The sequence below is a fragment of the Macaca nemestrina genome, chromosome 1 (assembly GCF_043159975.1).
Source record: "Macaca nemestrina isolate mMacNem1 chromosome 1, mMacNem.hap1, whole genome shotgun sequence".
NCBI lineage: Eukaryota > Metazoa > Chordata > Mammalia > Primates > Cercopithecidae > Macaca > Macaca nemestrina.
In genome coordinates, this window is record NC_092125.1 from 8,684,073 (window position 1) to 8,711,974 (window position 27,902).

The 27,902-nt window shown below is 40.5% G+C and overlaps 1 protein-coding gene across 2 annotated transcripts in view; it reads right to left on the reverse strand.

The window, feature by feature from the left end:
* Positions 1-4,294: 4,294 nt before the first annotated feature.
* LOC105474638 (formin 2) overlaps positions 4,295-27,902 on the reverse strand; it is a 399,919-nt gene continuing 376,311 nt past the window's right edge. The window contains exons 17-18 of one of the 2 annotated variants that reach the window (XM_011729456.2): positions 7,075-7,156; positions 4,295-5,375 (exon numbers count right to left, since the gene is read on the reverse strand). In XM_011729456.2, the coding sequence (XP_011727758.2) occupies positions 5,349-5,375; positions 7,075-7,156 (109 nt within the window). In that variant the 3' untranslated portion in view covers positions 4,295-5,348. The remainder of the gene's footprint in view (positions 5,376-7,074; positions 7,157-27,902) is intronic. The other variant, XM_011729455.2, reaches the window with a different exon arrangement.

The following is a 27,902-nucleotide window of genomic DNA, read 5'->3' on the forward strand; positions in this document are numbered from 1 at the left end:
AAATACACATATATTAAAATATGCAAGGCAATACACATATGATCATCCTAGCCTTCCAGGAATTACCGCCACTTCTCCATGGCCCTTCTGATGTTTGCTAACTGTGTTTAGTATTTTTTTCACTGCTATTCCTCAGTAAGTTGGCCTATCGTATTCTCACTTAAATAATCTTTGTTGGTTTGGTAGCAGTGTTAATGTTATTTGCCAGCTATTTGCAAATATTGAATAGTTTGTGTTGGGGAGAGAGTAGGGTTGTGTTTCAAGCTAGACAACATTGCATTTATGAAGTAGGATGGAGAGCGTGTCTTGTTCTAGTATTTACTACGCTAATTCGCGGTCTCTTCCTCCACCTTTGTCTTATTGATAGACATCTTCCTGCAAATATGATTTGTCAGCCTGATTTCTCATGTAGGCATCCTTCCTGATGTAAAAAAAATAGTCAGCTATATTCAGGAGAGTGTCTAATACCAGTTGGTGTACCAAGGGCCATTACTGCAAACGGTTTGAGATTACACTTCCCAAGGGCGTGGTTTCACCTTGGAGAACGAGACTTTGTTTGCTTTTTCTGAGATGTGTCTTCACGAGCATCTTCTCTGCCTTTTTCCATGCACATCCATTGGGCAGATCTTCTGTATATTTTGTGGTTTGAGTTTTCGATACCTCTAATTTTAACTGAAGATAAATCAAAGACGATGCATATTTGTTCCTTGTTGCCTTGGAATGATTTTTGAGAGAAGGGGGTGAATGTCCCCTTTGTCACACCACTTTGAAACATTAAACCTCTTCCTATTGCTTTTGATTACTTAACTGTGTTTTACAGGAAACAAATGCAACCTCCAAAAGTCTGAGTTCACTGATTAGCTGGGAAGTGGAAATGCTAATGGCGGCTGGTGTAGTTCAAGGAATGATGGCACAGGATTTTCAGAGCTTCTAACAATTTTTTCCCATCCACCTACCCTCGAGTTCTCCCACCTACTATCCACAGTCACTTCTGTTTTTACTGTACTTTTTTTTTTGGCTTTGTTTTTTCTTACCTTTCTGGCTTTTAGTTGGATTGGATTGACCTTCAGTTGATATGGTTTTTTTCCTTATTCCTTCTTTAATTCTTTTTGTTCTTTTAATGAATAGTGCTAACTTTTTAATTTATATTTACTTTCATATTTTTGTAACAAAGTCCAAACATATTCATTATTACCATCTTCTCCCTGTTTTGTTTTTGGACAAGGTATCACCCTGTCACCCAGGCTGGAGTACAGTGGTGTGATCACAACTCACTGCAACCTCCACTTCCTGGGCCCAAGTCATCCTCCCACCTCAGCCTCCGGAGTAGCTAGGACCACAGGCAAGTGCTACCACACCTGGCTATTAAAATTTTTTTTTCTTTTTAGAGATGAGGTTTCCCTAAGCTGTCCAGGCTTGTCTCCTGGGTTCAAGGCCTTGGCCTGCCAAAGTGCTGGGATTACAGATGTGAGACACCACACTTGGCCACTTTTTTTTTTTTTTTTGAAAGAGATAGGGTCTTTCTATGTCTTTTCATAACACTTAAAGCTCACATAGTGCTTATATATAGGGTGACCAGAGTTTGTCTGGGTGTGGTATCAATTTATGGAGATTTTCCAGGTGTGACAGCCTCACTTTTACTCTCAATGGTATTCTGGTTTGAGAATGTTATTTGCCATCCTACTTAAATATTATATTGCCTGACATTATTTTACATCGCTTGTCTCCCTCATTAGAACGTAAGTTCCACGAGGATAGGACATTTTTTTGTTTGTCCACAACTCCCAAAGCCTACACCAGTTTCTGGCACACATTAACCACTCTATAAACATTTGCTGAACTGAATCAATGAAGAGAGTAGTGCATGCCCCTTCGCATGTTTGAATTATTCCCTGAATTTCTCCCACCCAAGTTGTTACTATTTAAAATTTTAGTGCCCTTCGTAAACATGAAAAATTAGTTGTAATTGTTACTGTTCACATTCTAGGGTTGATTTTATTTCACCAGTTTCTATAGTTTCTGTGATTTCCTAAATCCCAGGCCCTCACTTTGTTTGCATCTTTTTCCTTGCTGAAATGTGCCCCGCAGCAGACGCTTCAGTGAGGCTTTGGGCGTAGTTACCTCCTGTACCTTTCCTATGTCTGAAAATCTCTCTCTCCCCTTTCATGTGAATGATGTTTCAGGTGGGTCTAATGGTCCTAATGGTCTCAATTCACTGCTTTCCTTCCACAATTTAAAGACGTTACTTCTTTTTATTTTATTATTATTTTTTTGAGACAAGAGTCTCGCTCTGTCTCCCAGTCTGGAGTGCAGTGGCGCGATCTCGGCTCACTGCAAGCTCCGCCTCCTGGGTTCAAGCAATTCTCCTGCCTCAGCCTCCCGAGTAGCTGGGATTACAGGTGCCTGCCACCAGGCCTGGCTAATTTTTGTATTTTTGTTTAGTAGAGATGGGGTTTCACCATCTTGGCTGGGCTGGTCTTGAACTCGTGACCTCATAATCCACCTGCCTCACCTTCCCAAAGTGCTGGGATTATAGGCGTGAGCCACCGCGCCTGGCCTACAGATTCCAAATATAATTATTATTTAAGTTTTGCCCTGTTGTTTGCATTTTAAAGGTGAATTCATTTTGCTCTTTATTGAGTTGTTTTATTCTTTCTCCTTGAGAATTTTCCTCTTGTGCTTTGGATGTGTGTTTTGCAGAGGCGTCTTGAGAGAGTGCTCCCATTCTTTTTCCTCTTCTCTCTCTCTATGTCTGGTCATCTTCCATTGCATCCACCCATTCCTAGTCCAGAACCTGGCTTTCTTGGTGGCACTGAGCTGTGTGTCAGTGACATTAGAGACACTGCAGATACAGACATGACTCAGAAGTTAGCTGGCCCAGTGCAGTCTGCTTTCTCCTGCTACAATGTGTCTGGCTGGCTAGTGTTTGCCGTATCCTGTGGCCTCCTCTGCAGCTGTTTTCAGTGGATTCTCACTGGTAGGTAAGCCCCACATCTCTGGTAGTGATGCTGGCTTGGTTTCCCTCTACAAACGGGGCATGATCACTTGTCTTTACTCCGTAGAGATTCCTCTTGTTCATGCACTCTCTTGCAACCCCCACCTCCGACCCTCCATCTATACTTTTGAAAATATATTTCATCTTATTTTTCTACTTGGAAACAGGAAAAATCCAAACTCTTAACTCACAGCACAGTGTTTCTTGAACGACAGAAAAGTCTTCCGAGCGTGGAGCTACTGAAATGTCTTCATTATAATTAATCTGCACTGAACCTCCCTTTTCTACTTCCTTAACACTACCCTTAGTGTTTACCACTACCCTTTTTCAGCAAACAAGGGACTTCATTCCATTTTCAACCTGCTTGTACCCTGAAGCATCTGGCATAGTTAACACTGCTATTGTGCCTTCATGAGTAAATATGTAGTGAGTCTGTCACACACTAGGAGGCAGGGAGACCAGTGTCAAGAGATGTCCTGGAACAAACGCTTTCTAAACTCAGATACAATCATTAGTGAACCCATGAGATGTTGAGAATGTTTCAAGCTGAGGGAAAACATGCGGAAAGGAAATTAGTCTAGAGGTATTTTAGTTTGGCTGGAGGCTGGAATTCAAGATAGCTTAAGTCAAGACACTAAACTCAAAAGGTAAGTAGGCACCGCTTAGGACTCCGTCAGCCACATTAAAGACTTAGATAATATTTTGAGGCCACATGTCTTAGTGTATGTGGCCACAAAATGCTTCAAGTAGGAAATTCAGATGAGCAGATTTGTATTTTAGAAAAAGGTAGATTCAAATTTTAAAAATATGTTGCAGGGCAAATCTTGGAAGATGAGAGCAATGAATTAATGAGGGTTCTGAACTAGGACTTTAATAGAAAAGACAGAGACAAATGTATGCATTTGTGATAAGTAACATGTCAAAAGATGAACTTGGGTTTCTGAATGAATAGCGGTGGCTTTGTTCACTGAGAGAGATAATACACAAGAACGAGCAGGTATGGAGGGAGAAGATGACAAGCTGAGTTTCAATTCACACATGATGAATTTTAAGGCATGGTGAGGCATCCGATTGAAAATGACCAGAAGGTCTTTGGGAGATCAGGGAAGAGATCCTAGTTCAAGCCACAAAGGAATAAATATTTTATCAGAATTTCTTACTTAGGTGTCATTGATGGGCTTTAAGTTCTTAAGTCCCTGAAACTGTAGGCACATTTGTTTTTTCTTTTTGTGCAGGTGAATATGCAGCATGCCTAACTTACTTTCCCTCCTTCTCTTATTCCCCGCCCCATGTTAAATATGACAGCTGTATTTTGCAAGTATCTTTATTCTTTTATTATTCATTTTATTTTCATATAAATTAACATCCTAGAAAAATTGAAATAGAAACACTAAATACAGTATTGCACATAGCGATCTTTGTTAAATGCCCTATTATTTCATTGGAGAATGGTAATATACACACTGGAGGGACTGAAGGGGACAGGAAGACTACAAAACAACAGGAAAATAACCACTACTGTTCCTTTGCACTTAAACTACAAACTAAAAAGTAAGAGACCATACTTTACATAAATACAAACAATTATGGTTTAGAACATTGTTTTTCTTAAGTTGCTTTCCATAATTGATTTGCAAGAGCAATAAATTTTCCCCTTTATCCACAACTATAACTTGCAACGAAGATCATTAAAAGTAATGAAAAAAAAAAAAAACCCAAAAACCCAGCTCATACAAAACCATCACGTTTTGCATTATGAGCTGACTCAAGTCATTGTATGACTTCAGTAAAAAAATGACCATCTTCTTTCACAAATATATAGCTATGGAGAGCAACCCAAGAGTTTGGAAAGCACTGATTATAAATGGTACTCAAATTTTAAAATAGAAAATTTACACGTAGACATGAAACTGATACAAACAATTCACTAGAAATAAGATTTTACCCATATGTCTAAATGCTGTGACGTGGACTGGTTGTCAGTAGAAAGGAAAGTGTTTTTGCTGTGATGAGGAATATTCTCACAACAGGGAATTTTAGTTAATGTTTAGCATGTTCAGAATTAGTGCAGATACTGCCTCTCATACATGCTGTTTTGGTCTATCGGTATAATACCATAAACTTTTACAAAAAGAAAAGGCGTCAAATTCTCCACTGGTCTAGTACTTTTGTATTTTTATATGAATATACAGTAAAATTCAACAATTAGTGAACTGTCTAGAAAACAAAAAGATTATGCAAGAGGTCAAGAAGAAACATGAGCAGAATGACGGTAGTTTCCTTCCCACCCTCAGGTCAGCTGAATTTTGTGAAAGTCGTTGCAATGACTCATTTTCATTCTGCTTTTCATTGTTCAAGTTTTCATGCTTATCTTTGCTTTCTGAAAACAAATACACCAGATAAAAGTTATAGTTAGAAAGAACTTTTAAAAATGGGAGAAGTTTAGAGTAGCCTAAAAAGGACCTTTTTATTTGGATCAAATTCTGTGGGACAAGGTTAAAGGTCTACCAATCCATAAAGGAAAAAAATGTAAGTGGGTTCTGTGTTATCTTTGACCACTTTTTTCAAGACAAATCGCCAAATACTTTTGAGAAAAGAAAAGTTTTAAAAATTTAACTTCTAACCAATACGAAAGAGTGTCAAACTCACCATTCTCATCCTCAGTCCTACATGCAAATACATAAATGTGAAAACTGAAGTAGCTGCTTCACTTCATGGTAAACGTACTCTAATCATCTTCTGTACTTACAATAGCAGGACTGAGGTTAACTAATAAGTAACCATTCCTCCTCATTCAATGCAATTATAAGATTGAGGCATCAGACAGGAGCAGAAAAGAAGCTGAGCTATCATGTAGTAGTTAACATTAGATAAGATCATTTTGATACAGAGAAACTGAAGGGATCATTGCTTCTAAATGAAGATACAATTCCTAACTTAAAAAAATAGGGCTATTTAATCATATCCCAACTTGGGATATGATTTTAATGTCTTTTCCCTTTAGACTACATTAGACTAATTCAATTTAGAATGGTCCTACCTTAAGGCCTAACTCAACTTTTCATTTAAAACAGCATCATTTACCTACACTGTGGTACCAAGTGATAATCCCTCAAAGCAGTCAACAAAACAACCTCAGTATCACACGGAAAAGCCTTGTCATTTCACCCAAGCCCTTCCCTCCCAGGGTGGACAAGCTGGCATTTTGTTTTAAAGCGGGGAATGGGCCAGCATGAAACTTAAATGAGCTTGTTAAACTCCGTCTCTGGACTGACCACTGTCCGGCAGCCAACCCTGCCGAGCCATCTGTGGATATAAACGGGGTCTGGGCACCCTGGGCACCCTGTGCAAAGCGTCACACTGCTCTTGGCATTTCCCAGCAAGTTTCAGATCCCAGTGGAGCTAATCCAACTATAATGATCACTCATGGCTCAAATACAGCCTGTGCCGCGATCTGTGTGTAATAAAGAAAGTGAAAGATGGTCTCCCCACCCTGCCCCTGCCAACATGCACATATCCACATAAATGCACACCCTCAGTAGATTCAGTAGATTTATCTTAACTTTTTTTTTTTTTTTTTTTGAGACAAAGTCTCACTCTGTCGCCAGGCTGGAGTGCAGTGACACAATCTCAGCTCACTGCAACCTCTACCTCCCAGGTTCAAGCGATTCCTCTGCCTCAGTTTCCCGAGTAGCTGGGACTACAGGCACACACCACCATGCCCGGCTATTTTTTTGTATTTTGGTAGAGACAGGGTTTCATCATGTTGGGCAGGATGGCCTTGATCTCCTGACCTCATGACCCGCCCACCTCGGCCTCCCAAAGTGCTGGAATTACAGGCATGAGCCACAACCCGCAGCCTAATTCTTAAGTTTTGAATAATGAATATCAAGCCTCCCAGCCTTCTGGGCCTGATTAAAGGCATAAGAAAGAGGAGATTCTTGAAGTCAGAAGCTCCTTATTTATGCACACTTAGTAGAAAAATAATTAAAATATTATGAGTTTGTATATATTACGAAAATAGGATTTAAAAGCCAAAGAAAATAACAAGTTAAAAATCAGTAAAGTGAAATACTTACAATTCCAGAATCATGTCTTGGTTTTATTTTATAAAGTGATTTTCCCTTCTTCTGTCTACACACCTCCTCGGCTTCTTTTACTCTGATGGGAAGAAGACACATGTATTTAAGCAAAACCTACTTAGATCACCTCATTCTACCTTATAGTAAGCGAGCAAACCTCAACTCAATAAAGATTTGAATTATTGCAGAAAATAATATAATACACAGAAGAATGTTATCTGACATTTGAATTGAAAGCCTAAACTGTTACAACTACAGAGGCTCATTTATCTAGGAGTTCTTAACTTGGAATCATAGTATGATTGAATGGAGTAATACACAAACACATCAGAATTTCTATGCAGAGTGTGTATGCATTTCATCCTATATAAAAGGAATCTTATACACAAGTAAATAATGAAATACCCCTCATTGTCAGCTGAGAGTACGAGATTGATTCTGTTACATAAATAGGATTGGCACCATGATATAAGTTAGAAGCATTAGAATAATTAAAGAGTATCACAGCCAGGGCGCAGTGGCTCATGCCTGTAATCCCAGCACTTTGGGATGCCAAGGCGGGTGAATTGCTTGAGCCCAGGAGTTCGAGACCAGCATGGGCAACAGAGTGAGTCCCTGACTCCACCAAAAATATAAAAACTTAGCCGGGCATGCCCTGCAGTGAGCTGTGATCAGCACCTCTGCACTCTAGCCTGGGCAACAGTGAGACTCTCTCCCCTGCCTCCCCACGCCAAAAAAAATAGTGTCACATAAAAATTTACATGACGGCCGGGCACAGTGGCTCATGCCTGTAATCCCAGCACTTTGGGAGGCTGAGGAGGGCAGATCACGAGGTCAGGAGATCAAGACCATCCTGGCTAACAGGGTGAAACCCCGTTTCTACTAAAAAAAAATACAAAAAAATTAGCTGGGCATGGTGGCGGGCGCCTGTCGTCCCAGCTACTCGGGAGGCTGAGGCAGGAGAATGGCGGGAACCCGGGAGGCGGAGCTTGCAGTGAGCTGAGATCCGGCCACTGCACTCCAGCCTGGGCCACAGAGCGAGACTCCGTCTCAAAAAAAAAAAAAGTACATGCCATGCCTACTTAAAATTTTCTCAGATTAACTTCCTATACCACACACACTCAAGCATAAAAATCCCTTGCAATAAATACTTGAGCCGTCTCTAAAAACTGAGCGTCACCTAGCATGGGAACCAATCATTTAATGGATGACAAGAGAGTGAGCAGTAATAACATTTTAATGTTAATAATATTTCTCCTTAAGCATATATGACAAGGAAAACAACACTGAACTCACCAGAGGTACAGTTAAAAGAAGATGCTATTTGGAGCAAAGTCCTGTGTGAATTTCTGGCTCTGCTCTTTGACACCGGTAGTGTTCTTATACCCCTGAACCTCACCATTCCCTCAAAGAGTGAAAAGGCTTCATTATATATTATCTTCATTATCACTGCACAGAGTTGCAAGGACTGAGTAAAATTTTATTTAAAAAGTTCTCTATGCACTGTAAAAGGCTATACAATTTATTATTGTTTTAATTAAACAAATAGTAAGAAATCTATAAACTGGGTTTTTTTTTTTAATAAAAAGGAGAGCTATGACAAGGAAGATAATCTATCAGGTAAAACTTATTTTTTATTACTGTGATTTTTCCTTGGGAATTAAAAATGAATTATTTCTGGAGAAACCAAAAAGGCTATGCCTTGATCTTAATAAAATGCATTTCATATAGACATTACAGCCTCATTTCCTGAAAGAAGTGAATTATAAATATATTTCTTGATCCCTGTGGCAAAAGATCTAATGACAGAATTCATCTCCTTTACAACTAAATCAATTCCTCTTTTCAAACAATAGAATGAAACAAACAACTCAGTATTGCAGCTATAAGATTGATGCTATAGTTTATATTAAAGCATGACAAATGAAAGTAATTCCTTTCAGATATGAAATGCCTGCCTGGTTGATATTGTTAGTAATTCCAGAAAACGATGACAACTTAGAAGATACTTCATGGTTACCACTTTTATTACTTTTCACCCAAGTCATAAATTGTCTTTAATCCTTCCTCTAAACATTTGAAGATAAAAACATTTTCTTTATAACAAACTAAGGACTGCAGTGTCCTCATCTTCCTCTGAAACAGCTACCAGTAAATTTAAGTTGAAGTATTTGGATAGAGAATTAAGGAAACTGTTTTTTTTTTTTTTTTTTTCAGTACTTAGCCAAAATCCAGTGGATCTCCTCTTACATTTACTTGGAGCTTTTTAAAGCATTTCGTGGCTTTCAAATAAAATGTACTTTACAAGTATTTAGATCCTCAAAGCATCTTAATTTTCTCCCAATCCTGTTTATTTTGTTCTCAAAACACATTTTTGTAAGGATCACAAGAAGCTGAGCCTAATACAAACATTTTTAATTTTACACAAAAACATTCCGTCATTCCTTATGGCAGAGACCACAAAAATTGAGGAGAATGTACATCAGAGGCCTCACGAGATCTTTCAGCTCATCCATTCATTTTTCAGTCATTTCTGAAGCATTAACTCCAGGTCCAGCACTAGGCACAGCTCAATATAACAGGCACAATGATCTAGTAGGAGATGTCTACTATATCAATGTCTACTAGGAGGAAGACACTCATGAGCAAGTAAATGGCAATGTTGATTAAGAGCAACCACCTAGGTTCCTATAAGGTACAAGTGTGTCCTGGAGGAGGATCCTGGGTGGGTAGGCAGGGGTTACAGAGATCTTTCTGGAGCAAGCTGACTGCCGAGCCTTGTTTAACAGACACATCTTAATCGTTTATACTTCTCTTGGAAAAGGAAAATGGATTGAACACGAAAGAATAACATATAAAGGTTGAGTAAGAGTCAAGAGGCCGGGCGCGGTGGCTCAAGCCTGTAATCCCAGCACTTTGGGAGGCCGAGGCGGGCGGATCACAAGGTCAGGAGATCGAGACCATCCTGGCTAACACGGTGAAACCCCGTCTCTACTAAAAAATACAAAAAACTAGCCGGGCGAGGTGGCGGGCGCCTGTAGTCCCAGCTACTCGGGAGGCTGAGGCAGGAGAATGGCGTGAACCCGGGAGGCGGAGGCTGCAGTGAGCTGAGATCCGGCCACTGCACTCCAGCCTGGGTGACAGAGCAAGACTCCGTCTCAAAAAAAAAAAAAAAAAAAAAAAAAAAAAGAGTCAAGAAACACGAAACTGAGCTTCAAGAACTACGAACAGTTCTCCCTTCTGCTGCCATAGGATTCCTGTATGCAGGCAAAAGTTCCGATTGGTTTTCAGGTATATGCCTCGGTTTCTCATGTGTGTGATTAGGATGAGTCAGTCACCTCACCCTAAGCGCCTCTGGCTATGCACACATAAATGACCTGGGCAGCTGGAAAACTGAGTCCCAGAACCTTGAATATAGTTCCTCTTCTAATTTCGGAGCAGGAGATGCATGGAGAATTTGTTAAAATGCAGCTCTCTAGGCCAATTCTTAGCTATTCTGATTTAGTCACTCTGGGATGCTTTTAGAAGCGGCACCCAGCAGAACCCGGTGTAGCTGGCCTGTAAGGACCACCCTGAGAAACGGTGCCCTGGAACTGAGGCATTCACACTCCCTGAAGCCCCAGCGGTGCTGCCAGACAGACCCCCAGAACAACGACACCTCCTCAGTCCCCGCTGTTGTACCGGATCGCAAACCCAAACCACATCAACTTGCTCCCAAGTCTCACTCCTCCTAAGCTTCCTAGCAAATGCTGCTGCTTTCAAAAGCCAATTTTATTTCAACAAAGCCCTGACAACAAGACATTTTTCCACACTTTCGGCAGGAAAAAAGAATGCATCCCTCGAGGTCGAATGTGTTGCCAGAGTTGGCAGAAATAAGAAAAATAATGAGGGAGAAGTCAAAGACAGCCTGAGCCAGCTGCCAACATTCGCATCTTCCTACTTGGGCTCTCCATTTGGTTTACAGCGGCAGATTTCATCAGCTGCCATTCTGAGTCTGTTGAGTAACTGTTTGTACGTGGTCCCTCCTCTTTCTCTCCTGCTTCACTCCTCATTCAGTGATGCCCAACATTTCCTAAACTAACTAGAAAAAAGAAGTTCGTGTCACAACTAGACCTGAAAGGCTTTAAGTGAAAAGGCATGGTGGAGATAACATTTCAAACAATAACTTAAAATGACCAATATGTCCTGTGTGGGAAGGAGGAGAAAGTAAAAAGAGGGACAATACCTCATTTGTAGAATGAGAAAGCAATCACCTTGAAGAGGGAAGTGTATACTGAGAGAGGAAACAAGAGCAGGGCTGAAGAAGATGGTCAAAAGGCTTCCAAACTGTGTCCGCACTTGAGTTTAACTTCTAATCCTGGTGGGGGTCTATGGATGCTGTCCAGAGACACAGCTCCTGTGCATGATTCATGAAGGTGTATATATATATGTGTGTGTGTGTGTGTGTGTATATACGTGTGTGTGTATATATATATTTTAGTCGATGCATTCACACAAAGGGGGACTGACAGAGCATTTGTGAATTAAGATTTCACCCTATAAGAGAACTAAAAAGGGAAGTAAAAATTTTAAGATGACATCTGTGATAGGCTTGTTTGAACAGTTGCAACTTCTAATTAGCAACCCAGATAACAGAAGGAAAACATGAGCAAAATGATAATGAAAAGAAACCTCATTCATCATTTTTAGTGACTTTGGGGAAAAAATCAAACAACAATACAGAAAGCAGAGACTAGAAAACAGGAAATGTAGCATTATCTTTTAGATGGAAGCGATGGATACTAAATGGTAGATAATGTCTATAAAACTTGATGTTTATTTTAATATTTTACTATATCTTTTATTGTCTATGAAACTTCAGAAACAAAACCATGCGGAATAAATTTCAAAGGCCAGTCCTCATTCCTTACATGGAGGACCAAGAGTCATGAAATAATATGAGGCATTCTGTATCTTTTAAGGGAGAATTTAATTATGGGAAATAACCAAAGAGCAGAGGGAATCAGGTTTGGCAAACAGAGTAGGTGACCAACATGAGTAAAGTAAATTTCATCTCGAAGCAAACTTTCCTTGTAGCAATGCTCAGAAACAGTGAGATTATTCAATGAATGTGTAATTCCCAAATAATGGAAACTTGCCCCTTTACGGACCTATCTTTGTAGAACCAACTTTGAATACTCTTTCTTGAAACAAATTCAATTTTTCTCTCTCTTAAAGAAATGGAAGGCCTGGTGTGGTGGCTCATGCCTGTAATCCCAGCACTTTGGGAGTCCAAGGAGGGTGGATCATGAGGTCAGGAGTTTGAGACCAGCCTGGCCAACATGATGAAACCCTGTCTCTACTAAAAATACAAAAATTAGCTGGGCGTGGTGGTGGGTGCCTGTAATCCCAGCTACTCGGGAGGCTGAGGCAGGAGAATTGCTTGAATTCGGGAGGCAGAGCTTGCAGTGAGCCCAGATCGCACCACTACACTCCAGCCTGGGCAACAGAATGAGACTCTGTCTCAAAAACAAAAACAAACAAACAAACAAAGAAATGGAACGATTTAACTTTTAGTTGAGGGCCCATGTTCATCATTGGACACGGCACTGTTGTAATGTGCTGTAATACAGGGCCACCCTGCTAAGGACTAAGACCTCCTGAGATATATAAGGCAGCCTGCCCAGGCCCTAATCCAACACTGTACTTTGCTGGCTTTGTTTGTACTTTTTATGTCTTCTGTTTCTTCTTAAGATGATAGGCTGTGATCACTTCTTGATAGAGCCAGCATGCCTACCTTAAGCAGAAACTCTATCTCCTTTTCACAATCTCTGTCTTCTCTAGAGAAAGCCAGATAACTAAATTAAATGGCGCCTCAAATTAGAGCAGTAAGACTCCCAGTTTGTTTCTAACAAAACGAATGGAGTTCCTGGACTTGCAGGCAGTAATTTTAGTGGTCACAGGCTTCTCCCCAGCCCCCAGCTCCCACATACTTCATTGTTCGCAGTAGCATCTAGAAGGTTAGGGAAGCCCCAAAGTCTGACTTATAGACAGGCAGCGAATCACGGCTCCATATTTCAAAGAATATATGATTCTAAGATATTGTATCATCCAATCAGCTTATTCAGCAGGTTCCCATAAAGATAGAGTAATGCTGGAATGAATATAAAACCTGAAATTCAAGCTTATCAAGGTAAAAAAGTGTGATATTGTTAATTGGTAATGACAGAGTTTGTGATGCTACAGAGAACTACCTCTGGGAGGTGTGAAGCATTTGGTGAGGAATATGACTATAAGGTTATTTCTCAGTTGAAACTGTTTTCTAGGTCTTGGGCAAAAAGGACCATATGAAAATAAAACATAAAAACATCTTTACACTAAATTTATTTTCCAAAAATAAAGTTGTAAATGTAACTGAAAGAGAAGCTAAATAAATTTCGAAACATCTATACGAATTTTTATTCCTTACAAGTAAACATTCTAAGTGGTAACAGGTTCACTTGGTTAGGGCATTAAGCATAAAAGTAAGTTCTTAAGCAAAGAAAAACTTGAGTCTAGGAAAATTAGAATATTTTTAAAGTTTATAAAATCAGAGGGGAATATGTGAGAGAATAAAAAATACTTTTTGTCACAGAATTTGTTAAAACTCGTTTTAAATTCCTATTATTTTTATTGTGGTATTTTTCAAAACCAATGAAAAGTTTCTCCCATTTTGGCCTCACTATAACTGGGCTCATTTACACTAAGGGTTATTTTAAACGACAGTGGCTTCTCATTTCTCTCCTAATAAAGATGTATTTTTCTCTACATTCTCCCTACCTAACCCCAGACCCATTTATTGTCAGGCAAACATATACAAAAAGTTCAGTGTGATTAAGTTTAAAAACAGTTTGTGAGATGAAGAAGGGAGATACACTCTGGCACAGATACAGAGAAAAGAAAGCCGACATCCCCGCAGCCCGCTCTGCAGGCAGAATATCTTCATCCACCTTTCAGACCGAACGCCAAACTGGCCACAGCCTTATCAAGGAAACAGACATGCTTTCATCATTCAATCGAATGAGAAAGGAAGCCACTTTTCTGCCACTGAACGTTCATCACTTGGTCTAAATAAGTGTCTGTGGCAGACGGTTTCATTTCCTGCTGGCTGCAGTTAGGCTTGCTGGAAGTAGCCCTGTTTGCCAACGGAATCTCCCAGCCTAGGAGAGGTTAAGTGCAACGTGGAGCTGGGATGTCACAGGTCTGAGGGCCTGATAGAGCAGAGATGGATCTGCTAACAGTACACTAAAAGCAGATATAATGATCATTACTACCAGTTCACAATGTTCTTTACTAAAACAACACCATCGGGTCTGCTAACAAGTTTAAAGCTTTTTTACCCAAAAGTAGAAGGAGAGAAAAAAGAGAAAGACACACACATACACACACACAAACACACACACACACACACACACGGCGGGGGACATAAGGTGGGGAGTGTGTGGGGAGGAGAGACAGAGGTGGTGAAGATTCCAGACAAAAGCTGGTTAGAAGAGTCCACTTAGGAGCTGTGGGTCTTTCTCTCCAGGTAAAGACAAAACTCTTAGATGTCTTGTGGAATTAAGGTGATCTGGGAAAGTTTATTTGATGTCTTTTGTAATTAAAGGTGATTTGGGGAAGTTTATTCCTAGCTCTCTGTTCTCTCTTTTATAACCTCATGACTTAAAATACCCTCGTACAGAACTACAAAACCCCTGAGATATACTGGAAACAAAATCAACCCCAAGTCACTTATTATCTCAAAGAAAAAAAACTTACAAGGCTTCCTCAGGCACCTATTTATAAATTTCATCACTGAGAATCTCTGACTTTCTCAGAGAAAACACTGCGTTTGCACCCCAAATGATTAGGAATCACAACTCAAATGAGCATAAAGTAGTTCCTAACACAAAGCAAATCAAGCTTTAAAAACATCTTTGGGCTGGGCACGGTGGCTCACGCCTGTAATCCCAGCACTTTGGGTGGCCGAGGCAGGTGGATCATGAGGTCAGGAGTTCGAGACCATCCTGGCAAACACGGTGAAACCCCATCTCTACTAAAAATACAAAGAATTAGCCGGGGTTCATGCCATTCTCCTGCCTCAGCCTCCCGAGTAGCTGGGACTACAGGTGCCTGCCACCGTGCCTGGCTAATTTTTTGTAAATGGGTCTGGGGTTAGGTAGGGAGAGTGCAGAGAAAAATACATCTTTATTAGGAGAGAAATGTCGGCGCAGTGGTGGGCGCCTGTCATCCCAGCTACTCTGGAGGCTGAGGCAGGAGAATCGCTTGAACCTGGGAGGCGGAGTCTGCAGTGAGCCAAGATCATGCCACTGTACTCCACCCTGAGTGACAGAGCGAGACTCTGTCTCAAAAAAAACAAAAAACAAAAAAAACAAAACAAAAAACCATCTTTGAGCTGCTTCATGCAAGTGTCAGCCCTGGAGGGACTAAGTGGCTCAGTAATGGAGAGTGCAGAAGTAAGACATCGTGCTGTGGGGTCCAGAGGGGTCTGCCCCAGCTCCCTGGGGGTCCGGGGCCAGCATGGATGCCTTGCAGACATCGTACGCCCCTCCCTTCACAGTAACACATGCAGCAAGCCTGCCACTTTTGTCAACAATAGGAGCTGAATTTTACAGAATATTCATAGTCCAAAATCTAGGACTCCTTGACAGCTAGATAAGTATCTATACTTATGTTCCAAAAACCACAGATGTATTCCTCCCATGAACATAAAATTAATGCACAGATATTCTGTGTATCTGTATTTCCCGAAACCATTTTTTTTTGTGGGGTATATGTGGGTGAAAAGAGCTGATAGGATCATTTACTCATAAGAAAACACATTCGACCAATCACATTAATTCCCTGTGGGCTGAATCTCTTTGATGACTGTCTAAGATTCTATAAGATGCAGAACATTGTGACACGTGGGTGAGCTCCCTCAGAAAGGAAGAACCTTCCCCCATAATTTTAGAACGGCTATAGATTAGTAATGATGGGTGTGGATGAACGCTGCTGTGCACTCATTTTAAAACCAACAAAACAAATAAATTGTACACACATACAAATCATCACACACATCTGCCTCTTTCTATGTCTAGTCACAAAAAGCCACCAGTCCTCCTTTAAGTGGCAAATCTACTTGTTGCTTTCTAGTCTTTACTCTCCACCATGCTCATGACTCTGAAATGGTTTACTAGTCCCTAATCCCTAATTTTTAATTTTTATTTTTCAATGGAGTATCCCTCTGTCACCCGGGCTGGAGTACAGTGGCATGATCTCAGCTTACTACAACCTCTGCCTCCCGGGTTTCAAGTGATTCTCGTGCCTCAGCCTCCTAAGTAGCTGGGATTACAGGTGCACCCCACCATGCCCAGTTAATTTTTGTGTTTTAAGTAGAGACGGGGTTTCACCATGTTCATCAGGCTGGTCTCAAACTCCTGGCCTCAGGTGAGCCGCCCACCTCAGCCTCCCAAAATCCTGGGATTATAGGCGTGAGCCACTAGGCCTGGCCACTGGTCCCCAAATCTTGACAACTCGCTTATCCTTCAGTTTTCAGAGAACTTCGGAGTTTTCCAGCGATCTTTCTGGACATGTTTCCTTAATTGCTTCTGTTGCTCATTTATTAAGCTTCCTTTCAAATATTATCCTTTCCCTCCAGGACTCTAATCTGGACTCCATAGTATCTGCAGGAATTTTCCACTTTGTAATTCTAACTACCACTTCTGCGGTGAAGACTTTGAGCTCCAATCCTCTAGCCTTGACCTTTCTCCTGAGCTCCAGGTTCTAGAGGACATTCTCCTCCCTCTCACGTGCCTGGGCCTTGGTTAAGAGCATAACCAGTCAAAGCCATCCATCCAGTTCCTTGATAAACCTCTGAATCTTTTCTCTCCCTCTTCCCCACCCCTTCTATGCATATGCAAATAGTTAACAAGTTCTGTTAATTATTTTTCAGTAATGACATTAAAATCTGTCTCAACCTTTCTAATTCCACTGTCCCTGTTTTTCTAGCTTCTCATGTCCCCTGAACCAGTGCCTGCAGACTGGCCTCCAACTCTGAAATCTAATCCATCCTTTACAAACACGGGAATCATCTGAGCCACTTATTCATTTGCCAAGCAAAAATTGTTTAAGTTCCTTAGTGAGGTCTGCGAGGCCATTTGCAGTCTGGCTCCAACTCACCTAATCTCCCCTTATTCTCTGCAATGTTCCCTGGGCTCCAGCAATACAGAAGCACCCCCAACTCCTAAGGGACATCTTTGCTAATCTGTTCCCCTGGGACTGCCTGTTCATTTTTCCTTTTCCTGTGCTCTCCCATGAGGCCTTTCGGGTTAAGCTCAAAATTAGCTTCCTATAGGAAACATATCTGACCCTCCAGGCAAGCTTATTTACGTAATCCTCTAAGCTCTCACATACTTTTTTCCCCCCAGATTTTCAATTTCAAGATGACTTCTGACTATTTATCTGTCTCTTTGCTGTGCTAAATAGTAAGATCCTTGAGTTCAGGAGTCACGTATAGTCATCTTTATATTTCCAGGGCATTACATTAAAGCTCACACAGGCAAGTATTCACTAGATGTTTAAAAAATAGCTGACTAAATGAATGGATGATGATGCACAGTAAAAAATCACAGAGATAAATTCTGGTAAACAGCTAGGCTTAGATGGAAATCTCTTGTTTTTTGCCTCCTTCTTCTGGTGAACTCTTCAGTGATGTGTCTGCATGCCCAATTCACATTTTGAGTAAACTACTAAGGATTTTAATGGACTTGACCTTTGAGTTTACTGATTTGCTGCTATAATTTCATCTATACATAACAATTTAGTTTGAATGAATGTACATAAAATTTAAAGTTACAAAATATTTAGGGCATTATGTTTTCTTCCATCTTACAGAAGAACTAATGTCTTCAATATATGACCATTAGGAGACTGTAAGGATTCAACAAGAAATCATGTCAACCTAGCCTCACTAACTCCTAGGTTAGGAGACATACACGTAATATATTTTTATTCCAAAAAATCATTTAAAGAATCTCTCACGGGATGTCTGTGGACCAGATAGAGAAATGATGGCTACACGAGAGGGTACTTAGATGAGTCTACAATGAACAAACATGCTCAAAGAAGATAACAGATTGACTTTATATACAGTTACGTTCCTTTTTTTAAAGAGTGTCTCATTGAGGAGGGTTGAAGCACAATCAACTGGTAACATTTATATAGATATTGTTTTCATCTGAGAACAGGGAAAGCTGTCCTAGCATTCATAGATACCCAGAAAAAGGCCTGGGTTGCTTTTTTATTTGAAGACAGTGACTATTTACAGTGGGGCGGTAGTGTGCCAGAGACAGCGGGCACATCATGCGCACCATCTCATTTGACCACCTTGTGACCAAACATGAGTGATGCCACCATCCTGTTTTAGAGATGAGCAGCCTGGGGCGCGGAGAGGCTCTTGAGGTCACTCAATAGAAGAATGAAAAAGAGAATCCAGATGTGGTTAACTCCAGAGTCTGCACTCTCCACATCACACTAGGACTAAAAAGGGGACAAAATCATGGGCTTACATGTCTAGCCATTATTACTATGAAAATGATATTCCTACAGTGGAAAGTAGATTTGAATAGATGACTTGCAATTTATTTCCCAAATTCAATATCCATTTCCCTTTAGAGAACACCCACAGAATAAGCATCTTAAAAGACACTGTAATGTAAGCATCCTTAAGGCAAAGAGTGCCCTTTCTCCCTCCATTCCACGCCCAGCACAGCAGCTGGCTCATCACATTAGCAGCTAACACTAAGACCTTATAATGGGTCAAATGCGGAACCAAGAGAGCTTACAGATACTATCTCCTTTAATTTTGCAATAATCCCCTAAGGTAGATATTGTTGTTATCCAACTTTTACAGATGATGCAACTGACACTTAAAATGGCCAAATTACCTGTTCAGGATCACACACTAATTTGTGGCCGACTTATAGTAGTTCAAGTCCAGACAGGCGTCATGTACTTCCAGAGCTTTCGCTTTCATCATTGCACTATTTTCTCTCACAACGCACATACATAGGAAGGTTAAAAAGCGGGAATACAGGATGCAAGAAGGAAGGCAGGCAAACAGCAAGGCAGGAATGCCGGTAAGTGGAGAGCTTGCGGTTTGAACTGTATGCACCTTTTTATTACCTGAGACCCAGAACAGTGGCTCTAAAACTTCACTGTGTGTAGGAATCACCTGAAAGACTTGTTAAAACACAGACTGCGGCCGGGCGTGATGGCTCACACCTGTAATCCCAGCACTTTGGGAGGCTGAGGCGGGTGGATCACGAGGTCAGGAGATTGAGACCATTCTGGCTAACATGGTGAAACCCCATCTCTACTAAAAATACAAAACATTAGCCAGGCGTGGTGGCGGGCACCTGTAGTCCCAGCTACTTGGGAGGCTGAGGCAGGAGAATGGCCTGAACCTGGGAGGCGGAGCTTGCAGTGAGCCGAGATGGGGCCACCGCACTCCAGCCTGGGTGAAAGAGCGAGACTGTCTCAAAAAAAAAAAAAAAAAAAAAAAAAAAAAAAAACACAGATTGCTGGTTTCTACACCCATAATTGATAGGCCCAGAGTGGGAGTTCAAGAATGTATAGTTCTAACAAGTCCCCAGGTGATGGTGACAATGCTTGCCCAGGAGAACATTTTGAGAACCTCTGTTTGGAGGCAGCATAACATAGCAAAAAGTTTGGGAAAATTAAGCAAACAAAAACCGTATTTATATTGTTTAATAAATATGTAATCATCAGTATCTTTTAAGTATTTTATTTACTTTCTTGCTTATATCAATATATGCATTTATATTTAATACATATTATATACATTATATATTTATGTTAATTATATTCACTTACATGTATTTTATTTATTTATGTTTCTATTTACTTACAATCATTTGATTCTTTTCTTTTTTTTTTGAGAAGAATTTTGCTCTGTCACCCAGGCAGGAGTGCAGTGGCATGATCTTGGCTCACTGGGGTTTAAGGGATTCTTGTACCTTAGCCTCCCAAGGAGCTGGGATTACAGGCACCTGCCACCACGCCCGGCTAAGTTTTGTATTTTCAGTAGAGATGCCGTTTCACCATGTTTCCCAGGCTGGTCTCCAACTCCTGACCTCAGGTGATATGCCCGCCTTGGCCTCTCAAAGTGCTGGTATCACAGGCGTGAGCCACCATGCTGGGCCTACAATCATTTGATTCTGAAAGACTAAATCTTTTACAACACTGAAGATACTACTTTAAAAGAGAAACTAGAAAAGTGGATGCATGCCTTTTAGCAAATATGGAGGAGAAGTTCTATTGAATAGTTGGACAAATTTTGAACTCTTTTCAAGCAAAAGTAGTCATGGAAACACAGTGGGCTATAGCGTTCATCTTTGAAAAAGAAAAGCATGTAAGATTCATCTGGAGAAGACAAAAAAACCACCACATTCTCCTGATTCTAATTTCTAGGAGGAATTTTTGACACGATTGTCTAAATAAAGGATGTGAATTGTAGTCAGTACAAATCTGAAATGTAGAAGACACAGACATTTTTCAATAGCCAATTCTTTCCCCCTACACAAATCCTCAATAAAAACTGAGACGAAATTTTAACTTGGTGAAAGCATTTCTGAGGAGAGTAATGCTTGCAAACACTTCAAGTATGCCAATGTAGTTTTTTGGTGATCTAATCTCATACGAGGCTAAAAATGAAGAATCTAGAAGAAAGGACAGTTAGCATACTTCCTTTACAATCTTTTTTTTTTTTTTTTTGGAGATGGAGTCTCACTCTGTCACCCAGGCTGGAGTGCAGTGGCATGATACCAGCTTACTGCAACTTCCGTCTCCTGGGTTCAAGAGATTCTTCTGCCTCAGCCTCCCGAGTAGCTGGAACTACAGGCACGTGCCACCACACCCAGCTACTATTTGTATTTTTAGCAGAGACGGGTTTCGTCATATCGGCCAGGCTGGTCTCGAACTCCTGACCTCATGATCCGCCCACCTCAGCCTCCCAAAGTGTTGGGATTACAGGTGTGAGCCACCGCGCCTGGCCTACAATCTTAAATCACAATCACAGGAGTCTCCAGTGAATAGCAAGCTGTCAGAGGTGGCTAGCATCTCAGACAAATCCTAGAACTGTGATAGTCTGTGTTGATAAAGAAGGAAAATACAATTGCTTGAGGAGGATAGATGAGTAACCAGCAAGGTTCACACTCCATTTTGTAAATAAAGAGCCTGAATTCTATTCTGTAAAATTTAGAGTATCTTTCTCAAGGAATGTAATACAGGATCTGAAAACAGATGAGAAATCTGAAAGGTACTATTAAGAGCTTTTTTCAATGCTCAGATGATATGTTTAAGTCTCTGAAAATAGGAATATTTTTGTTCATATACATGTTAGGATTTTAAAGCTTCTAATCATATTGGTCATCATTAATATTTTTAAATATCGGATTTAGAAAAAAAAAGTGTTTGGTTTTCTTCTGCATCTTGTAGTAGAGATGATTATAATTCCATGTCAGACTTGGATTTTCATGGTATTTACCAAAGCAGCTCACTTGATATGCCCTTCAGTCCTATAAGAATGCATATTCTTTCTGTATATTCTGAGGATGTTTTAGGTTTCCTTAACAAAATAGTAAAACAACAATCACTGGTTCCGCAAATCTAATGATAGTAAATTTAAAAAAAATACTCCTGCCGTACATGATGGCCAAAGCTATTATAAAATTGTATCTGACAGCCAAATTCATCTTTTATTATTGGAGAATAGTGCTGTTTATTACATTTGACATTTTTCATGCAAACATCCTTTTACTATTTCCACCTGTGTTAAGATATTTTCTTAATCTTAGTGATTTCTTTTTTCAAATAGCTCAGAAAAGTTTTGTATTACAGCCAGTGAGATATAAAGTTAAGCTCTATTGGTTCTAACAACACCGGAGTTTATGACACTTCTCTAGCCAGGATGATGTATATGGATCATTTGTATCCTATTTTTTTTTAGTAAGACTTTTTTGGTCAGGCTATGGGGTGAGAGAACTTAAGGGCTATTAAACATAGAAATTAGTTTATAGAGAGTTTATGCAATTTCCTCCCTGTAAAACTCATAAAAGAGTACAACAAAGCTATTTGTATCATAATAATTTGGTATTATGCAAGAGGAAGAATGGCTTAATTAAGGAATAAGATGTGGGGAGATACAAGTCAGGAATGAATCAAGGAAACACACATATTAAGAGAGAACAAAGGTCACAATTTTTCCTTTACTGGATCATTTCTATCCAGTGACAGATATGCTGTTTATCCCACCACCAAAAATAAACACAAAAACAAAACCCTAATCCCTTTGCCCTCCTGCCAGCCTTCCTTTCCATCGTGACCCTTTACATATACAAACGCCTCAAGAGCGTTACCTAGAGTCACTGCGCCAGCTTCCTGGGCTCCCAGTTAATCAGAAATCTGTCCCTAACCACTCAACAGAGACTGCTCTTGTGGATATCACTCATTCACCCACGATCCCGAATCCAGAGGTCAGTTCTCAGTCCTCATCTCTCTTACTCTAGCACTAGCAGTAGTGTGCACGGTTCTTCCTCGATGCCCTCCTTATTAAAGGCCTGACCTCACTTGGCCCACGAGGCTACATAGTCTGGCCCCAGTGCTCCCTCTCGGAATTCTTCTCTTACCTCTCAACTCTCACTCCTGTTCCAGTCACTTTGGACACTTGACTAAACATGCTCCTTCCTTGAGCTTTGCATGCGATGCTCGATCTGTCTGGAAGGTTCTTTCTTCAGATATCCACTAGCTTATTCCCTCACCTCCGAGTCTCTGCTTAGACATCAACTCAGAGGCACTGTCTGGGTAACTGAAATACAATAAACCACCTCCCCTAGCTGTCTTCTCTTTGCCCTGCTCTGTTTTTCCTTGGAGCTTCACTCTATACTTATCGATGGTCTGGACCTCCCTTCTATAACGTAAGCTCCACCAGGGCAGGAATTTGGTTGTATTCACAGCTCCACTGTCTGGTATAGAACAGACACTTAGTAAGTACATACTGAAGGACCCCAGGGAAGTATGCGGACAAGTCATACATTCGTAGTGAAGCACGCGGAAGTGGTGCTTACAGTTTGAAGAATGCGGAAGGTGGCAGTATGGGGAACGATTAGAGAGGAAAACGGAAATTGGAATGAAAATGCTTTTGATTTCCCATTCCCCTAATGCTTCCTAGATTTGTCTCAGGATATCCATTCCTTAGAGAATCTACCTGAGGTTGGGGAACATTGATTTTGAAGTAGTCCAGCTTCGAGAACTTTTCCCAGAGCAGGAGGTGTGAAGAGTCTGGCCTGACGACCCTGGGAAGTGGTGAGAAGTGAGAGGTGGAATCTGTTGCATAAATCATAGTACCAGTGCTGGTACAGCTGAACTATCAGATGATGAAGCCCAGGGTGAGCGGGAAGCTAAATGAATCAGAAAAGTCCAAGAGACTCCAAAACAATGAACAGGACTAAGGATTTATGTCAGGGCAACAGAAAACCTGGTAGAATCTTCCTAGTTAACCTTAAATATCAGATTTATTACATGAACAAACGATTGGATTTATCTGTGTGGTTCTAGACAGAGCAGAACGAGGGCTAGTGAATAAATGGTTCAGTCGGCCAGCCATTCATTCTATCATCCTTTACCCCGAATTCTTAGGGCTTAGATGGATTCTGGCATTCAGAATTCTTCCGCCGGGCAGGTGGCTCACGCCTGTGATTCCAGCACTTTGGGAGGCTGAGGCGGGCGAGTCACCTGAGGTCGGGAGTTCGTGACCAGTCTGACCCAACATGGAGAAACCCCGTCTCTACTAAAAATACAAAATTAGCCGGGCGTGGTGGCGCATGCCTGTAATCCCAGCTACTGAGGATGCTGAGGCAGGAGAATCGCTTGAACCCGGGAGGCAGAGGTTGTGGTGAGCCAAGGTTGTGCCATTGCGCTCCAGCTTGGGCAACAAGAGTGAAACTCCGTCTCAAATTAAAAAAAAAAAAAAAAAAAAAAAAAGAATTCAGAACATTTCCAATATCAGACAGGAATATGGAGCATAACACTATCAAAAGAGTGTGACATAGCATGGAAAAATCAAACACATTGACATTTCTGTAAGTATATGAACATTCACACTATAGAATGAGTAAAGACTATACATAGCCCCATGAAAGTTGAGTTTCGCTGACAGATAAATTTGCCACAAAAATATGAATAAGCTTTTGGTTTCTGAGGTTTTTGGGTCTCAAAATTGTAGATAAGAGATTATGGGTCTGGACTATAAAATTAGGATTGAAACTGTATCTATTATAATAATTATCCCCAAAGTTTGTAGACTCCATTATTCCTGTTAGAGAGGTCACAATCAGGGAGAAAATGACAAATGGTTACTAGTGATTAAGAATTTGGATATGTCACTCTTAGCTTTTCTGAGATCATTATGCAACTTATTATTATTTTTGAGACAGAGTCTTGCTCTGTCACCCAGGCTGGAGTGCAGTGGCGTGATCTTGGCTCACTGCAGCCTCCGCCTCCCGGGTTCAAGCAATTCTCCTGTCTCAGCCTCCTGAGTAGGTGGGACTACAGGTGGCTGTCAGCACGCCCGGCTGATTTTTGTATTTTTATAGAGATGGGGTTTCATTTTATTGGTCAGGCTGGTCTCGAATTCCTGACCTCAGGTGCTCCACCCTCCTCAGCCTCCCAAAGTGCTGGGATTACAGGCACGAGCCACCATGCTCAGCCTATTATTATATATTTTTTTAGAGACAGAGTCTTGCTCTGTTGCCTAGGCTGGAGTACAGTAGCATGATCATAGCTCACTATAACCTCAAACTCCTAGGCTCAAGTGATCCTCCCACCTCAGCCTCCTGAGTAGCTGGTCGTAATAGCAGTAATTTCTAAAGCACCAATGGTACTAATTTTAATAGCACCTTTGATAAGCTATTCACTGTGTTGGGACTTTTGCACTTAATATCATTAGCAGCCTCAATACCATCTTCAGCAATTGTTATCTCAATTGTAGTGTGCCTCCTGGTGGCACACTACAGGCATATGCCACCACACCCAGCTAACTTTTTATTTTTTGTAGAGATGGGGATCTTGTGATGTTGTCCAGCTGGTCTAGAACTTCTGGCCTGAAGTAACCCTCCTGCCCCGGTGAGCCACCACACCTGGCTGAAACTTGCTTTTAATAATTATTAATGAACAGTAAAGTACATCTTATATGGAAATCAACACATTTCCTCTTTACTGTCATTCACAAGCTTTCCAGTGGTCATGTTCTCGCCTCTCTTAAGCTAAGAGATTGTGCAGAGTCCTTGGTTCTCATTTGAAGGCCTGGGACACACGAGTGGATTGTAATCAGTGGTAAAGTGTGTCGGGAGTGATTTGACTTTTTTTTTTAACTAATAATAAATAAAGTAGAGAGCTTTTAAACACAGGAGCCAAGCTTTCCTCTTAATAACATCACTTTGCTAACTTGGGTTTGTATTCTTTCCCGAATGGTTGTGTCATTTCCAGTAACTCCTCATCTAACTATCTGTCCATTCATTTGTTGGCCCATGACATTAAAAAACAATAGCTTTCCCACCTTTATCTCGAATTTGCCATAAATATTATGTAGTCTCAAGTTCAGGCCCCATACCCTGTGCTCTGGTGCTGCTACTTGGGTCTGGCTTTCTATTTTAAATGCTCCCAGCTCCTTCTCTATTCCTAACTCCAACCTCTGTGTTTCTATGCTATGTTGACAACTTTGCTTAACGCTTAACTAACAAGAACAAGATGTGTAAAGAGGGCAAAAGAGGCACGATCCTCGTCCTTTAAAAGACCTCAACACAACACTACTGTAAATAGGAGATCTATAATCTAAAGGATTGGAAGCCATATATATTTATTTTTTTCTTTAGAGTGAGAGTCTCACTTCATCACCGAGGCAGGAGTGCAGTGGTGTGATCTCAGCTCATTGCAACCTCTGCCTCCTGGGTTCAAGTGAGCCTCATGCCTCAGCCTCCTGAGTAGCTGGGATTACAGGTGGGTACCATCATGTCCGGCTAATTTTTGTATTTTTAGTAGATACAAGGTTTTGCCATGTTGGCCAGGCTGGTCTTGAACTCCTGATCTCAAGTGATCCACCTGCCGCCACCTCCCTAAGTGCTGGGATTACAGGCATGAGCCACCATTCCTGGCCCCAAAGCCATATCTTAATGAAGAATGATGCTCAGCAAGAGTAAGTTGATTTGGTGGAGGCCAAAAAAAAAAAAAAAAAAAAAAGAGAAAATGCCGTGATTGCTGTGGATCTACAATGAAGAAAGCACAGGGTTCCATGGTAATGATATCTTAAGATACTAAGTGGCGGATCATGCTGCTAATACAAAAAGATATAAACTCCCTCATAGAGAAGTTATTTCCGGTGACTTTTACCTTCTATGTGTTCCATGCCTTCCATTTTTAAGCACCATTGTTCTTCCTCATCTCTATGCTTCATTAATATACCCACTCTCATTCTCCTCCTTTTCCAAGCTCTTCCTCGTTCTGTCCAGTTCTTCCTCACTGTTTTACTCATGGTGAGAAAAACACTGGGCTCATTTGTAATAATAGTAGTAATTTCTAAAACACCTTTGGTGCTAATTTTCATAGTCAGCATCTGTGAGGAACTATTCACTGTGTTGGGACTACTATACTTAATATAATTAACAGCCTCAATACCATGTACTTTAGTGATTGATATCTCAATGGTTTAAATTAGAAAACTGAAGTTGACTAAGATTAAATAACTGCCCAACGTCAAAGGGCTTATCATTGGTAGTGCTTTGAATCATGTTTGGGAATACAAACCTAAGGAAGGGTGGTTGGTAGAATAGAATTATGTGGGGTTTGGCTTCTATGAATTTATTTAGTGCTAAATCTTTCTCATGCTAAGTTTATTGCTTTTCAAACAACGTTAATATATTAATGATCATGGCAGCAACTGACATTAACTGAGAAGTTTCTATACGTGAAAGCGTGTGCTAAATGTTTTATACTCTGTGTCTCCTTTAATTTACTCCAGGAATTCGGTGCCTCTAGTACCTTCATTTTACAAATGGGGAAACAGGTTCAGAGAGTACATTAAGTTGTCAAGGGTTACACGGGTGCTGTCAGAGATATATATCAAATCCAGGTCTTTTTAACCTATAAGCACGTGCTCTTACTATGTACCTTATTCGGCCTTTGAAAAATGAAAACATTAAGAAAACTAATCAGAGGTTGTAGGAAATAAACTTGTGTACATACTCAGTATAGAATTATGAGTGCTTCTGTCATAAAAACAGCACATGAATTTAAGAATGTATTAATATCTACAGCTAGTCAGATGTTTAAAATGAAAGCTACTGAGTTATCTGTGGGCACCTGAGATTCTCTTAACTGATGAAATCTCTTAACTGATGACATACTTTTTTCTACTACTTTTTCTACTTGTTTCATACTTCTTCCTTTTTATGCCTCATTTTATACACTTCCCCCAAACACCTGGAAAAATTTGACGTGGCCAAATGGAATTTTATCAAACTTTCCAAAAATGTTCAACCTTAAGTCATAGGAATTTGAACCCTAGAGGTTAATTTTTAAAAATAATCCCATCTCGTAAAGTTAAGATCTATGAATACACTTTTATTTCTTATATAATTTTTGTAAAAATATATATTATCTAAATATAATGATCATTAGAATATTTTAAAGATTAAAGAGGAGTTTTACCTCTGTCCTGTTTCCTTGTTCAATAAATTTAGAGGCTCATCTCT